This window comes from Schistocerca nitens, chromosome 5 (assembly GCF_023898315.1).
Source record: "Schistocerca nitens isolate TAMUIC-IGC-003100 chromosome 5, iqSchNite1.1, whole genome shotgun sequence".
Classification (NCBI taxonomy): Eukaryota; Metazoa; Arthropoda; class Insecta; order Orthoptera; family Acrididae; genus Schistocerca; species Schistocerca nitens.
The window spans coordinates 863451112-863466158 of record NC_064618.1 but is presented as its reverse complement, the minus strand read 5'-3'; the positions used below and the strand labels follow the sequence as shown (position 1 = coordinate 863466158).

Below are 15047 nucleotides of genomic sequence, written 5' to 3'. Positions count from 1 at the left end.
AGTCTCCTCCTGAAGCAGAAACTCCTCAAACATTATGCCCTTTAGGTCTCAAAACATTGAGGCGACAATATTTTTGCTTGGAATTGTGGTTCAGAATTTTTGGACATATGGGAAATTACTGTAACACGACTATGACGACTGTGTTTTGTCTCAGGCGTATAATGAGCACCACGTTTCATCTCCAGCCAAAACAGAGCTCAGAAAATCCTCACTTCCAGTTCTAGTCTCTCAAGAAACCCGTGGGCGCTATTGACCCGATTTTTCTTGTGCCGCTCTGTCAGTTGTTTCGGGAAACATCTTGCAAACATTTTCTGGTATCCCAGCGTTTCTGTGAGTGTGTCGTATACGAGAGTTCTGAAGAGTTGTGGAAATATTGCAGAATTTTCATCCCTGTCAATGGGCGGTCTTCACAAACAGTTTTCTCGAGTTTCTGCACCATCTCATCAAAATGAAATATTTTCCACTACTCTGTTCGTAATAAACATTTGAACTGCCACCACCAAACTCCCAACACCACTTAAATACACTCGTTTTGCTCATAAAATCTTCGCCGCATATCGTTTTGATTCGCGAAAAAATTTCGTTAGGTGTAACTCCATCCGGGAGTAAGAAACAGGTCACAGCATGTGTCTCGCACTTGACGGGATTTCTTGCAGACATCCTTCATGCATCTGGACGCTTCAACATGTTCCCGCGATGCTCACCCTGGTGAGATCCCCTTCCACACTCAAAAAAACAAAGCCCACTATGGTCACAAGACACTTACTTTCTGAACGTGCCTCATAGAATAAACATTGAGACGGAGAGAGACTGGTGGGTCTGATGCCAGAGAAATCAAAGAGAACATTGCGATTGTGGGAGACATAGAGGCCCACTCTACATCTACATCTACATTTATACTCCGCAAGCCACCCAACGGTGTGTGGCGGAGGGCACTTGACGTGCCACGGTCATTACCTCCCTTTGTTCCAGTCGCGTATGGTTCGCGGGAAGAACGACTGTCTGAAAGCCTCCGTACGCGCTCGAATCTCTCTAATTTTACATTCGTGATCTCCTCGGGAGGTATAAGTAGGGGGAAGAAATATATTCGATACCTCATCCAGAAGCGCACCCTCTCGAAACCTGGCGAGCAAGCTACACCGCGATGCAGAGCGCCTCTCTTGCAGAGTCTGCCACTTGAGTTTGCTAAACATCTCCGTAACGCTATCACGGTTACCAAATAACCCTGTGACGAAACGCGCCGCTCTTCTTCGGATCTTCTCTATCTCCTCCGTCAACCCGATCTGGTACGGATCCCACACTGATGAGCAATACTCAAGTATAGGTCGAACGAGTGTTTTGTAAGCCACCTCCTTTGTTGATGGACTACATTTTCTAAGGACTCTCCCAATGAACCTCAACCTGGCACCCACCTTACCAACAATTAATTTTATATGATCATTCCACTTCAAATCGTTCCGCACGCATACTCCCAGATATTTTACAGAAGTAACTGCTACCAGTGTTTGTTCCGCTATCATATAATCATACAATACAGGATCCTTCTTTCTATGTATTCGCAATACATTACATTTGTCTATGTTAAGGGTCAGTTGCCACTCCCTGCACCAAGTGCCTATCCGCTGCAGATCTTCCTGCATTTCGCTACAATTTTCTAATGCTGCAACTTCTCTGTATACTACAGCATCATCCGCGAAAAGCCGCATGGAACTTCCGACACTATCTACTAGTTCATTTATATATGTTGTGAAAAGCAATGGTCCCGTAACACTCCCCTGTGGCACGCCAGAGGTTACTTTAACGTCTGTAGACGTCTCCCCATTGATAACAACATGCTGTGTTCTGTCTGCTAAAAACTCTTCAATCCAGTCACATAGCTGGTCTGATATTCCGTAGGCTCTTACTTTGTTTATCAGGCGACAGTGCGGAACTGTATCGAACGCCTTCCGGAAGCAAAGGAAAATAGCATCTACCTGGGAGCCTGTATCTAATATTTCCTGGGTCTCATGAACAAATAAAGCGAGTTGGGTCTCACACGATCGCTGTTTCCGGAATCCATGTTGATTCCTACAGAGTAGATCCTGGGTTTCCAAAAACGACATGATACGCGAGCAAAAAACATGTTCTAAAATTCTACAACAGATCGACGTCAGAGATATAGGTCTACAGTTTTGCGCATCTGCTCGACGACCCTTCTTGAAGACTGGGACTACCTGTGCTCTTTTCCAATCATTTGGAACCTTCCGTTCCTCTAGAGACTTGCGGTACACGGCTGTTAGAAGGGGGGCAAGTTCTTTCACGTACTCTGTGTAGAATCGAATTGGTATCCCGTCAGGTCCAGTGGACTTTCATCTGTTGAGTGATTCCAGTTGCTTTTCTATTCCTTGGACATTTCGATGTCAGCCATTTTTTCGTTTGTGCGAGGATTTAGAGAAGGAACTGCAATGCGGTCTTCCTCTGTGAAACAGCTTTGGAAAAAGGTGTTTAGTATTTCAGCTTTACGCGTGTCATCCTCTGTTTCAATGCCATCATCATCCCGGAGTGTCTGGATATGCTGTTTCGAGCCACTTACTGATTTAACGTAAGACCAGAACTTCCTAGGATTTTCTGTCAAGTCGGTACATAGAATTTTACTTTCGAATTCACTGAACGCTTCACGCATAGCCCTCCTTACGCTAACTTTGACATCGTTTAGCTTCTGTTTGTCTGAGAGGTTTTGGCTGCGTTTACACTTGGAGTGAAGCGCTCTTTGCTTTCGCAGAAGTTTCCTAACTTTGTTGTTGAACCACGGTGGGTTTTTCCCGTCCCTCACAGTTTTACTCGGCACGTACCTGTCTAAAACGCATTTTACGATTGCCTTGAACTTTTTCCATAAACACTCAACATTGTCAGTGTCGGAACAGAAATTTTCGTTTTGATCTGTTAGGTAGTCTGAAATCTGCCTTCTATTACTCTTGCTAAACAGATAAACCTTCCTCCCTTTTTTTATATTCCTATTTACTTCCGTATTCAAAGATGCTGCAACGGCCTTGTGATCACTGATTCCCTGTTCTGCACTTACAGAGTCGAAAAGTTCGGGTCTGTTTGTTATCAGTAGGTCCAAGATGTTATCTCCACGAGTCGGTTCTCTGTTTAATTGCTCGAGGTAATTTTCGGATAGTGCACTCAGTATAATGTGACTCGATGCTCTGTCCCTACCACCCGTCCTAAACATTTGAGTGTCCCAGTCTATATCTGGTGAATTGAAATCTCCACCTAAGACTATAACATGCTGAGAAAATTTATGTCAAATGTATTCCAAATTTTCTCTCAGTTGTTCTGCCACTAATGCTGCTGAGTCGGGAGGTCGGTAAAAGGAGCCAACTATTAACCTAGCTCGGTTGTTGAGTGTAACCTCCACCCATAATAATTTACAGGAACTATCCACTTCTACTTCACTATAGGATAAACTACTACTAACAGCGACAAACACCCCACCACCAGTTGCATGCAATCTATCCTTTCTAAACACCGTCTGTGCCTTTGTAAAAATTTCGGCAGAATTTATCTCTGGCTTCAGCCAGCTTTCTGTACCGATAACGATTTCAGCTTCGGTGCTTTCTATCAGCGCTTGAAGTTCCGGTACTTTACCAATGCAGTTTCGACAGTTTACAATTACAATACCGATTGCTGCTTGGTCCCCGCATGTCCTGACTTTGCCCCGCACCCTTTGAGGCTGGTGCCCTTTCTGTACTTGCCTGAGGCCATCTAACTAAAAAACCGCCCAGTCCACGCCACACAACCCCTGCTACCCGTGTAGCCGCTTGCTGCGCGTAGTGGACTCCTGACCTATCCAGCGGAACCCGAAACTCCACCACCCTATGGCGCAAGTCGAGGGATCTGCAGCCCACATGGTCGCAGAACCGTCTCAGCCTCTGATTCATACCCTCCACTCGGCTCTGTACCAAAGGTCCGCAGTCAGTCCTGTCGACGATGCTGCAGATGGTGAGCTCTGCTTTCATCCCGCTAGCGAGACTGGCAGTCTTCACCAAATCAGATAGCCGCCGGAAGCCAGAGAGGATTTCCTCCGATCCATAGCGACACACATCATTGGTGCCGACATGAGCGACTACCTGTGGATGGGTGCACCCTGTACCCTTCATGGCATCCGGAAGGACCCTTTCCACATCTGGAATGACTCCTCCCGGTGTGCACACGGAGTGCACATTGGTTTTCTTCCCCTCTCTTGCTGCCATATTCCTAAGGGGCCCCATTACGCGCCTGACGTTGGAGCTCCCAACTACCAGTAAGCCCACCCTCTGCTACCGCCCGGATCTTGCAGACTGAGGGGCAACCTCTGGAACAGGACAAGCAGCCATGTCCGGCTGAAAGTATCAGCCTGAGACAGAGCCTGAAACCGGTTCGTCAGACAAACTGGAGAGGTCTTCCGTTCAGCCCTCCGGAATGTCTTTCGCCCCCTGCCACACCTTGAGACCACTCTACCACAGTCGTAGTCCGATCGGGGGATGCGTGGGACGAGCTGGCCGTCCCCGACAAATCCCCATCCGGATCCCCACAGTGATGCCCATTGGCAACAGCCTCAAGCTGTGTGACCGAAGCCAACACTGCCTGAAGCTGGGAGCGAAGGGATGCCAACTCAGCCTGCATCCGAACACAGCAGTTGCAGTCCCTATCCACGCTAAAAACTGTTGTGCAAAGAAAGTCTGAACTAATCTACAGAGTGCACAAACAATTCGAGACAAAATTTAAACGGTTATTAAAATACAAGATTGCCTAGTAAATGCAGTAATGCTGCTACTTGCGCACTGCTGACACACAGCTCGGCGGCGGAAGGAGACTACGCGATTTTACACTATTCAGGTACTAAAACGCGTTGCTACAACTCTCAAATACTACAATACGCCCCAAATTTATGAATTAAACAACGCAAATACCAAAAACACGCAAAGAAATTAAGAATTAAACTACGAAACACATAAGTGAGCTAAGAGTATACGACTTGCTGCTGCAGCTGCTTATCCAACGGCGGCAGGGAGCACACTCAATGCCCCACGGAGGAAGTGGAAGAATTTGAAAGATACGGCAGCATCTCGATAAGTGACGGAGACCCGCGTCTCACCCATACGTCGAGCACCGACGATAATTCTAGACGTGCTATCGTTCTATAGTGCGTACTCAAGTGATGGGATTGAAAACCGACGAACTGATTTTGGTGCAGCAAGGCGCAAACTAATTTCTCGGAATTTTGTCAATAGCCTGCGGAAACAGCAAGATTGGCAACTATCCTCATGTGTATAGTAAAACTTGGAAATGCTGTTGGTAACAAAATTAGACAAACAAAGAATATGAGGTTGCGTTGCACCAGTCCGTATTTGAACGAAGCATCCATCTCGTGACACATCCTTGTGATAATTTCGTACTCGGCGTTGACTGATTTAGTGTGAACACAGAGAAGATTGATTTGCGGACCGCAAGTTGAAAATAACGTGTGATTGAAAGAAAAATGACAGAAACAGGGTGGGAAAAGGAGTGACAATATTGCACATTAACTTCTAAGCACTAGTGTTGTAAATTAAGATGAAATTGAGTGAACGCTGATATAGGATTTCTCTACATTTACTTCGGAGGAAGGCCAAAGAAGCTTTAATAAAAGCTACCAACTGCAAGCGAAATTTTGTAGAACTGTACATTAGCCTTTAAGTATGACAGAAAACCTTGTTCACCTAGTGAATAAATATTCTAACGTATTTTCAAAGGGACTGATAATAGTTAAGGACATGAATTAAAGCTCAACGGACAAGAACCATTTTGTGTCGAATCATGTGTTATCGTTTGATTACGCGAACTGCGACGTCACGTAACTCAAGGACTGTTGCATACAAGAGACGGATGTTTGTTATCAAATATTCTGGGATTTGGTAGAACTTGAGGAAGATAAAGTACATGTGTAACTGAACAGGAATCTGGAGTGCGATACGTGAAAATTTTACAATCGCACTTGTCGTAGATAATCGCTCTCATTGAGGAATTCTGTGATTATCTGGGATGTTGCCAAATTTTTTCCAGATGGACAATGTGGTTAGAATTTGTAAGGGGTTGAGTGCACAGCAACGTGTAGGACAGCGAATCTATCCAAATGTTCGACGAGATCTGTGCTTAGCTTTACAAATATATCTGCTGTATCTTGTTCCTGCAGTGGTTTCTAAGATCTGTCTTCATGCAAAGTATACTATAGTTTCCTTAGCAGACTCATCCAACTTGTCGTAAGGCTGAGTGCTACGGTAAATTCTGAGCATCTGAAATGTGTACTTTGACGTGAATTTAAACTGCGCTGTAGTTCTACATATCTACTCACCGATAGGAATAGTTTGGACAAAGTAAAGTAACTAAAACATTAAAATCGGAATATTTAAGGCTTGCTTAGGCGTTTGTTATACATCCCTATTGTTGCCCTCTCATCGCTCCATGAATTCCACAACATTGTGATCTCTTTTCAGAAGTAGAAAATTGATCTAACGTCATATCTGCGTACTGGATTTCCGACTTTGTTTGACACTTTCCTCCTCTTCAGAAGACCTCACTTTACAGGCGCAGAATACGTGAACCGTGTGGACAGAGGCACAATTAATGCTTCACAGTTAGACTGTTTCACATTCGCAATAATATTATATACCTTTATTTATATAGTATACGTTTGAGACTTATAGGGCGAGAAAAGGGCGGGAGTGGGTGAAGGGGATGAGTTGATGCCGTCGTTGGAGAGCGAAGATAAGAAGAACATGCCACATTCTGGGGATTGGTTTCAGAACAGACCTTTCACTTTGTAGCGTAGTGTATCGAGGATGATCTTTCATAACAGACTAAAACGGCAAGGTTATCAGAAGAGAATCCATGCAGCCATCAAACTTGTAGAGTGGCATTGTAGTGAGGTACATTTTCGGGTAGCTCAGATGGTGAGAGCATGTCACATGAATCACTCAATAACCCGCACTGGTAGTGAAACCGGACTGTTAAGTTCGTCAGAAATTCGCCGTCGCCAGAGATAGGATTTTAATACACGCACCCCATATGTAGGCGACCTCGTACGTCGCCATCTGGCGATGGCAATGGTTAGCAGTGTGCGTGTAGCTACGTAAGGCAGTTTTTGTCTTATACGGATTGTGGTGTATAAGAATCCAAGGTGCCTTATTGAAGAACCATATATTATAAAAGTAAGTCTTAACAATAATTGTTTTTACCCATTTCTTAATAAATGTTCACGTACCAAATGCTTGAGGCAAATAACAAGAAATGAGTTAATTACCTTAGAGAAAGCGTATGTTCTGAAAACATAACACCAGACGTTTCAAATTGCAGTGGTGTATAATTGCACAATGCTTTACATACCTGTCAGTGTAATTATAGGTGTTGTGCGGGTGAAAATGAAGGAAACAATTTTGTTTTACAATAAAATATGGAATTGACTGAAGACTGTGCTGATGGTAATGACTAAAACAGTTTTATTTTCCAATAAAAGATACATTGTTCAGTAAGCAGAAAAGTAAGTATTACATTAGAAATATTGCACGGACTGTTTTAATACATCTACGGGTTTCAAGTTAGACTTGCCCTCTCATGGCTTGCTTTTATACAGGCACCTGGAGTCGCCATTACGCAAACAGTGGACAATGTGAGTCACTCCAGGCCTGTCTTACGTAAGAGACGTCGTAATTCAAAGAAAGTTCTCACACTATGTTTGAAGCTCTTTCATGTTTCCGCCTCGCAGCGTCCATAGACATACTGGGTGTGACGAAAATCTTGTCTTTAAAATAAATACTTTCAAAAGAGATCACATAAAATTATCACTGTCGTTGCTACAATTGGCGTTCAATAATAAAGAACGATCACGTTCGTAGTAGCTTCTGTCATTGCACGTTAGGAAATTTAGACGTTTATCAATGAAAACACACACAGATTATTGTAAACTTCAAAAATGAGGAATTATCTTCGAGCAACTCGATTTTGTAACTCACCTCTTTAGGGTATATGTATACGAAAAATACAGTAAAGGCAGAAGAAACACAACGAATGAATTCCACGCAAAAATTACGAAGTCGTTGACATCTTGCGTCATTATATGTAGACCGCTACCGGAAACGTATGGTAACATAGCAGTCTCTGTTATATTTGAACACTCTCAGAAAAACGTGGTTGTAAATATAAGATTTTCATTTTGCTGTAACAATTTCTTATCAAGATAAGAATATTAGAACGTTACTCGCAAAACCTTACACTTCAGACGTAAGTGCCTTGAAAAATGTAGGGCCCACACGTGATGTAGAAGCAGTAATTTAACGTGTTTCGAAGGAACGAGCCTTCACCATCGGAAACATCTGTAAACAAGACCTCATTACATGGAATGATTTAGAAATGTGTATCCAGCATTTAGAAATGTGCATCCGTGCTAAGACTTATCGTGGATGAGAGTTTGTGTGTTCCGTGCAACAAAGATTCTTGTGTGTAGATGTTTCCAAATGATGGAGGATACGTTATTTTGAAAGGCGTCAACTCAGTGCTTTTGTATGGTGTGTGGTTTAACATCCATTTCATTTTTCAGGTCGAGTACCCCAACGGTCTTACATCTAAACATGGATAAATTAAAAACGCGTAAGTAAATTAGGAATTAAACTTTGCCTTCAACAGTAGACCGAAACCTGACGGTGACAGCTGAGGTATATCAACATTATATTAGGTATTTGTGATGTAAGAAAACTTACAAATAGGGTTCGTTGTATCACTTGCCGTCAGCTAACGAACTGTGAAGAAACGAGAAATGTCGATGTTATATTCGATATGCATCAGTGGAGTGCGTACTACAAATAACAATGTTTAACAAAAAGCCTAAATAAATTACAGTCTTTATGGGTCTAACTATGCTAGATCTTATGCTAAAATACGATTAATTCTCACCGAACTTGGCAGGTAATGGCGATGCCTTGCCCCTTTTTAGAATAGCTGCAGAAATGGAGTCCAGATAAAAGTACATTGGGAACTGAGTATGAGAGAGGCAGGTCGTGCATTTACTTAGACCAGTGGCTCTTCTTCCGCCTTCCATAAAACCCGACGGTTCCCCCTCCGAGGTGTGGTCCGCTGCTGCCTCCCGTTCCTGCAGTGGGGTGAGTGGGGTGGCACCGCCCACTGCAGCCCCCAGCACTTGGGTAGTAGCCGCCCCCAGCACTGGGGTAGCCCCCACTGCCACTGGGGTAGCCTCCACTGCCACCGCCTGCGCTGGGGTAGCCAGCACCCCCGCTAGGGTAGCCACCACCGCCACCACCACCACCACCACCACTAGGATACCCGCCGTGACCCGCTCCACTAGGGTAGCTTCCACCCCCACTCGGATATCCAGGGTACCCGGGATAACCACCACCACCACTAGGATAAACGGGCCCTGTGGGGTAGCGACCACCGTGAGGTCGCGCACCTGCCCCGCCGTGGTGGGTTCCACCTGGAGCTGGGTAGTGACCGCCTCCACTGGGGTAGCCTCCGCCGCCACCGCTAGGGTACGAGCCTCCGCCTCCGCTGGGATAGCTGCCGCCGCTACTGCTGGGGTGGAAGCTGGGCCTCTGGTTGTACCAGCCCCCGCCGCCCCCAGGATGGAAGCCGGCGTGGCCGGCATGGGGAAAGCTCCCACCGCCAGCGCCGGGCCGCGTCCCACCGGAGAAGCCTCCGCTCCCGGCACGGGGGCGCCCGCCCCCACCAGGATAGCTGCCACTCCCAGCGCCGCCCCCGCCAGACCAGGTGCCGCCTCCAGCCGGCCCCCAGCCGTGGCCCCAGCTGCTGGTGCCGCCGCCACCAGGGCGCCATGGACCGTGGCTGTGCCCACCGCCACCTCTGCCGTCCAGGCAGTTGTCCGCTGCAAGGCAAGGCAAGGCAAGCACGACATTCACCTAAAGTGGAAGCACTATTGTCTCTTTATTAGTCAACCAGCAAAGTACACCCATTACACACTTTGGACGCAAATTCACGCAACTGGATACCACAGCGGGATTCCCTCCAAACTAGCAGTATAAATATGTAACAGAATTTCGCCCTGTGTACATTTTCTGTAGAAAATGGACATCAGATACAGGCAATTCGGGAATACTGTCATGTACGACAAAAACGTTCACTCATTACAAGTAGCCTTGCTATCCAGTTAGTGCACTGGATGGTTTCGTATCTCAATCGGAAAAACAGAAACGTAATAGGATCGCGTTTTTGCTCGTCTGTCTGTGGAACGGGTAAGAGTATGAAGCTGAAATTTATGTCAAATAGTAATGTCTACGGTCCCTTGGCGGTGTGAATAAGTTAAGCTTGTAAGTTCATGCAATCATAAGGTACGGCCATATAAGTCTCATATTTAGAAACTCGCTAACTCTCTTATCAAAACCTGTAAATAAATTGCAAATACATATATACCTGTGAAGGGTAGTGGTCTGGTGGAAAAACGCGTGCTTTTAAACCGAGATGTCGACACACGAATTTTTCTTTCTTCGTTTTAACCTAGTCTTCACTTCTCAACGATATGAGGAGTCACCAGTAACAACTCGTGGTTTGTATTGCACGATAAATTGTAGGTCTCCTTCCCCGGTTGGTAAATGGAGTAGGTCAGGGACATATGTAGGTCGCCAGAGTGGCGTCCAGTAGAAAGACTTGTGCCAGGGCATTACTATTAGCCTTATTTTTGTTTTTGTTACTATTATTATTATTATTATTATTTAATTAAGTGAGAATCGTACTCGAACTTGTCCGTTGTTTTCTTTTTCATTTTCTAATTTCGATCTGCTCAATAATTCTGTAGGATACACTGTTTACCAAACGATACGAATGCCACAAATACATTTTTTCAAACGTTGAGCATAACAAGTATTTACCAGATATGTCACTAATATTCGTGAAGAGCAATCATTGTTAAAAATTAATTAGCTGTCGGAGCACAGAAATAATTACAAAACTTATCAATAAGTAGAAGTTAAACATACATACGCCAATTACTTTCAGTAGCAGCAGACAGTTGCAATATTTGAAATACACTGTGAGTGAGAGCGTGCTTTTCACAACACATGCGTAGTCCCCGGAGCTGACGCTCAGATTTCCGAACGTTTGGCGACTCGCTGGATAATATTTCTCCGAAATCTCCACTTGAAATTGGACTCATGAGAAAGGGCTGTACACTCAGTGGCGTTTAGCACTAAATGAGAGCACGTGCTCTGTATGTGACCTACTGTATTTGTTTATAGATTAAGAAGCCAGGTGCAATATCCTGCTGCCTAAAACGAGAAAGTTAAATGAAGTTAACCTATACACGGAATAGAATTCGCGAACTCGAGTCTTCTAACGCAATACTGTAGCCAGTGTACTTAGTGGTCTGCACAGCTGTACAGTACTCTATGACGACTCGGTGCAGAAAAAATAAATGAATCGCACCTGTAGCTGCTATTATAAATGGTAGTACAAAATGAATTCCGGAGAATCGATTTAAAGTTGCATTATCTAAAACAAATCGCCCCTCATCGTACATTTGATTACAGAGTTACTAAATTGCCTTTCTCTGACTGTCACTTCTTTGTGAAAATATGATCGGCAAGAAATTTTGTTACAGACGTTTTCGTGCTGGTAGCGTGCAAGGAATCGTGCTGTGGCGTCCAAGTGGTCGAATTTTGGTTCACCCTGAATGTAAACGTTATGTGCAACAGATAGTTATGACCGGGTCCGGAAACGCTTTGTTTACATTTTAGGCCAGATTTTTTGATTCTCTTCATTATCACAACAATAATGGCAAACAGAAAGAAATAGAACGTAACGGCATTACACCAAACGTTTTCGTACATTGGTTGCTCAAAATAACGTCATCGTTACGTTTGGTTAGAATGTACATTTAAGTTGTAATTCTCAGGTTCAAGGTCAGTGGTTGCTGTTCCAATTTAAGGAAGGTAATGTTGATATCTGTTTCACTTTTTTATGCGTACTGAAACGCAGCCAATTTAATTATTCTGCTAGTATGAAGCACCTCGCAACAAGTGTTTAGTTCACGAGGGACCTGGATTCCGATAAGGTGCAGTGGAAATGTACGCGAAAGGGGATTTGGACGCTGCCGATTTGCCGTACCGATTGGCGGACAATAATGGCCAAGAGGCTCTACGTTTGTACCTGGAGGCGTTTTCTGAACATCAATGGCCCAATGCAAATAAATTGACGGCGTTTCGACCGAATTGCTGTGGCGCTCTTCAGGGCATTTACCGCACGGCTTATCTGCAGTTGGAGAATGCTCAGTGTACTTCATTCTTGTTTGCCAAACGTGCCTTGAATGTCCGCTCTGACAGATGAGAATCCATTGGCTCTTGATGTAAAAGAAAGTCAACATCTGATGCAGAATCATACTTGGTCGTAATGAAGAAGACGTACATTGTGGCCCTGTATTAATGACCAGAAACTGAGTACGGAACAGACAACCACCTAAAAATCTTTTTAGATTCTAGATGGCGCTGCAGTAAGGCACTAGATCTGTATTCAGGAGAACAGATGTTCATGTCCCCCAATGACCACAGAATTTTAGGTTCTCCGTGATTTCCCAAAATGCCTTAATTCAAATACCGGTACTTTCACAATCTAAACTACTGCTCCGTCTCTAATGACACGTCGTCGATACAACACGTAGCTCCAATGCTACATCCTCTTCTGCGAAGCTAGTACGAAGAGATACGATCTTGAATATGTTTTTCTGACAATGTGACTTGATCATCGTTGAACGGCACAGTACTTCCTATTACTCTTCAGTCAACATTGATACGTCCTAAAGCTCATGAAATTATTCCGTTCATCTTTTATATGTTTTGTAACAGAAGTACCAGTGACATAAGGAGGAAGGCTGCTTTATTTAAGGATACACTTCCCTACCTGCCGGCCGCGGTGGTCTCGCGGTTCTAGGCGCGCAGTCCGGAACCGTGCGACTGCTACGGTCGCAGGTTCGAATCCTGCCTCGGGCATGGCTGTTTGTGATGTCCTTAGGTTAGTTAGGTTTAAGTAGTTCTAAGTTCTAGGGGACTAATGACCACAGCAGTTGAGTCCCATAGTGCTCAGAGCCATTTGAACCACTTCCCTACCATTCCCTACCATTTTCTTAGTTGAGTAAGTCCTGATGTTATTACATGGCTGAAGAATGACATGCTATGAGGTGTCTGGTTGGATATTGTTGCAAGCTATCAAAGATGCTACATGTATAATCTCAGGAAATTTCCGAACATAGTTTCTGTCCTTAGACATAAAGAGAGCAGGATGGGCAAAGACGAGAAAGAGGTAGAGATGGCAGACCGTTATTGGTTAATAGATCAAAAATATATCAACAATAGACAGCATATACTGCATCAACACCAACAATAAAATAATATGGGAATACAACAAGAGCATCCATTACCTGTTCACACTTTCAGAGGGCCTACGATTCAGTGCACAGAAGCATGGTATTGGAAATAATGGCAGAATACAGAATCCTCAAGAAACTCATCAGCCTGATCGAAATACGTACGCAGAAGGCATTAACCAGGGTGACATACTGTGACTTGGTATCGACTGTTTTCAGAACAAAACCGGACCGAAGCAAGGTGATGTTCCATCCCCAAGTTTCTTCAACCTTATCATGGAACACGGGGCAGAAAAACCAAGCGAGCGACAAGTGGAAACATCACAGAAAAACAAGCAAAAATACTGGCCTATGCAGATGACATAGTTTTAATAGGAAATAACAGTGGTGAAAGAAGCTAAAAGAAAGCACCGTGAAAGCAAGTTTACAAATTAATGAAGAAATAACAAAATATGTGACCATACGAAGGAAACATATGAGTACAGGATAACATGATAACTTTGACATAGAAAACTACACTTTCACGAACGCTCCCAGCTTCAAGTAGACTGAAGCGCCAAAGAAACTCGTATAGACATGCATATTCTAATACAGAGACATGCAAACAGGAAGAATAAGGCGCTGCGGTCGGCAACGCCTATGAGACGACAAGTGTCTGGCGCAGTTGTTACATCGGTTACTGCTGCTTCAATGGCAGGTTGTCAAGATTTAAGTCAGTTTGAACGTGGTGTTATAGTCGGCGCACGAGCGGTGGTACATAGCATTTCCGACGTAGCGATGAAGTGCGAATTTTCCCGTATTGCCATTTCACGAATGTACCGTGGATATCAGGAATCCGGTAAATCATCAACTCTCCGACACTACTGCTGCCGCATAAAGGTCCCGCAAGAACGGACCAAAGACGACTCAACAGAATCGTTCAACGTGACAGAAGTGCTGCCCTTCCGCAGATTGCTGCAGATTTCAGTGCTGGGCCATCAACAAGCGTCAGCGTGCCAACCATTCAACGAAACGTCATCGATATGGGCTTTCAGAGCCGAACGCACACTCGTGTACCTTTGATGACTGCACGACATAAAGCCTTACGCCTCGCCTGGACCCGTGAACACCAAAATTGTTGATGACTGGAAACAGGTTGCCCAGTCACACGAGTCTTGATTCAAATTGTATCGAGCGGATGGACATGTACGGGTTTGGAGACAGCTTCATGGATCCAAGGACGCTACATGTCAGCAGGAGACTTTTCAAGCTGGTGGAGACCCTGTAATGGTGTGGAGCGTGTGCAGTTGGAATGACATGGGATCCCAGCTACGTCCAGATACGTCCCTGACAGGTGATACCTACGTAAGCATCCTGTCGGACCACCTGCATCCATTCAAGTCCATTGTGCATTACGACTGACTTCGCCAACTCCAGCAGGATAATGCGACACACCACACGTCCCGAATTGCTACAGAGTGGCTCCAGGAACACTCTTCTGTGTTTGAAAACTTCCGCTGGCCATCAAACTCTCCGGACATGAACATTATTGGGCATATTTTGGATGCCTTGCAACGTGCTGTTCAGAAGAGATCTCCACCTCCTCGTACTCTTACGGATTTATGGACAGTCTGCAGGATTCATGGTGTCAATTCCTTCCAGCACTACTTTAGTCGAGTACATGGCA

General features: G+C 44.6%; 1 protein-coding gene across 1 annotated transcript in view; it reads right to left on the bottom strand.

Annotated features, from left to right (window-relative positions):
• Positions 1-7517: 7517 nt before the first annotated feature.
• Positions 7518-15047, bottom strand: part of LOC126259691 (loricrin-like) — a 130781-nt gene continuing 123251 nt past the window's right edge. Inside the window, exon 4 of the mRNA XM_049956651.1 lies at positions 7518-9895. Coding sequence (XP_049812608.1) covers positions 9060-9895 — 836 coding nt within the window. The 3' untranslated portion in view covers positions 7518-9059. The remainder of the gene's footprint in view (positions 9896-15047) is intronic.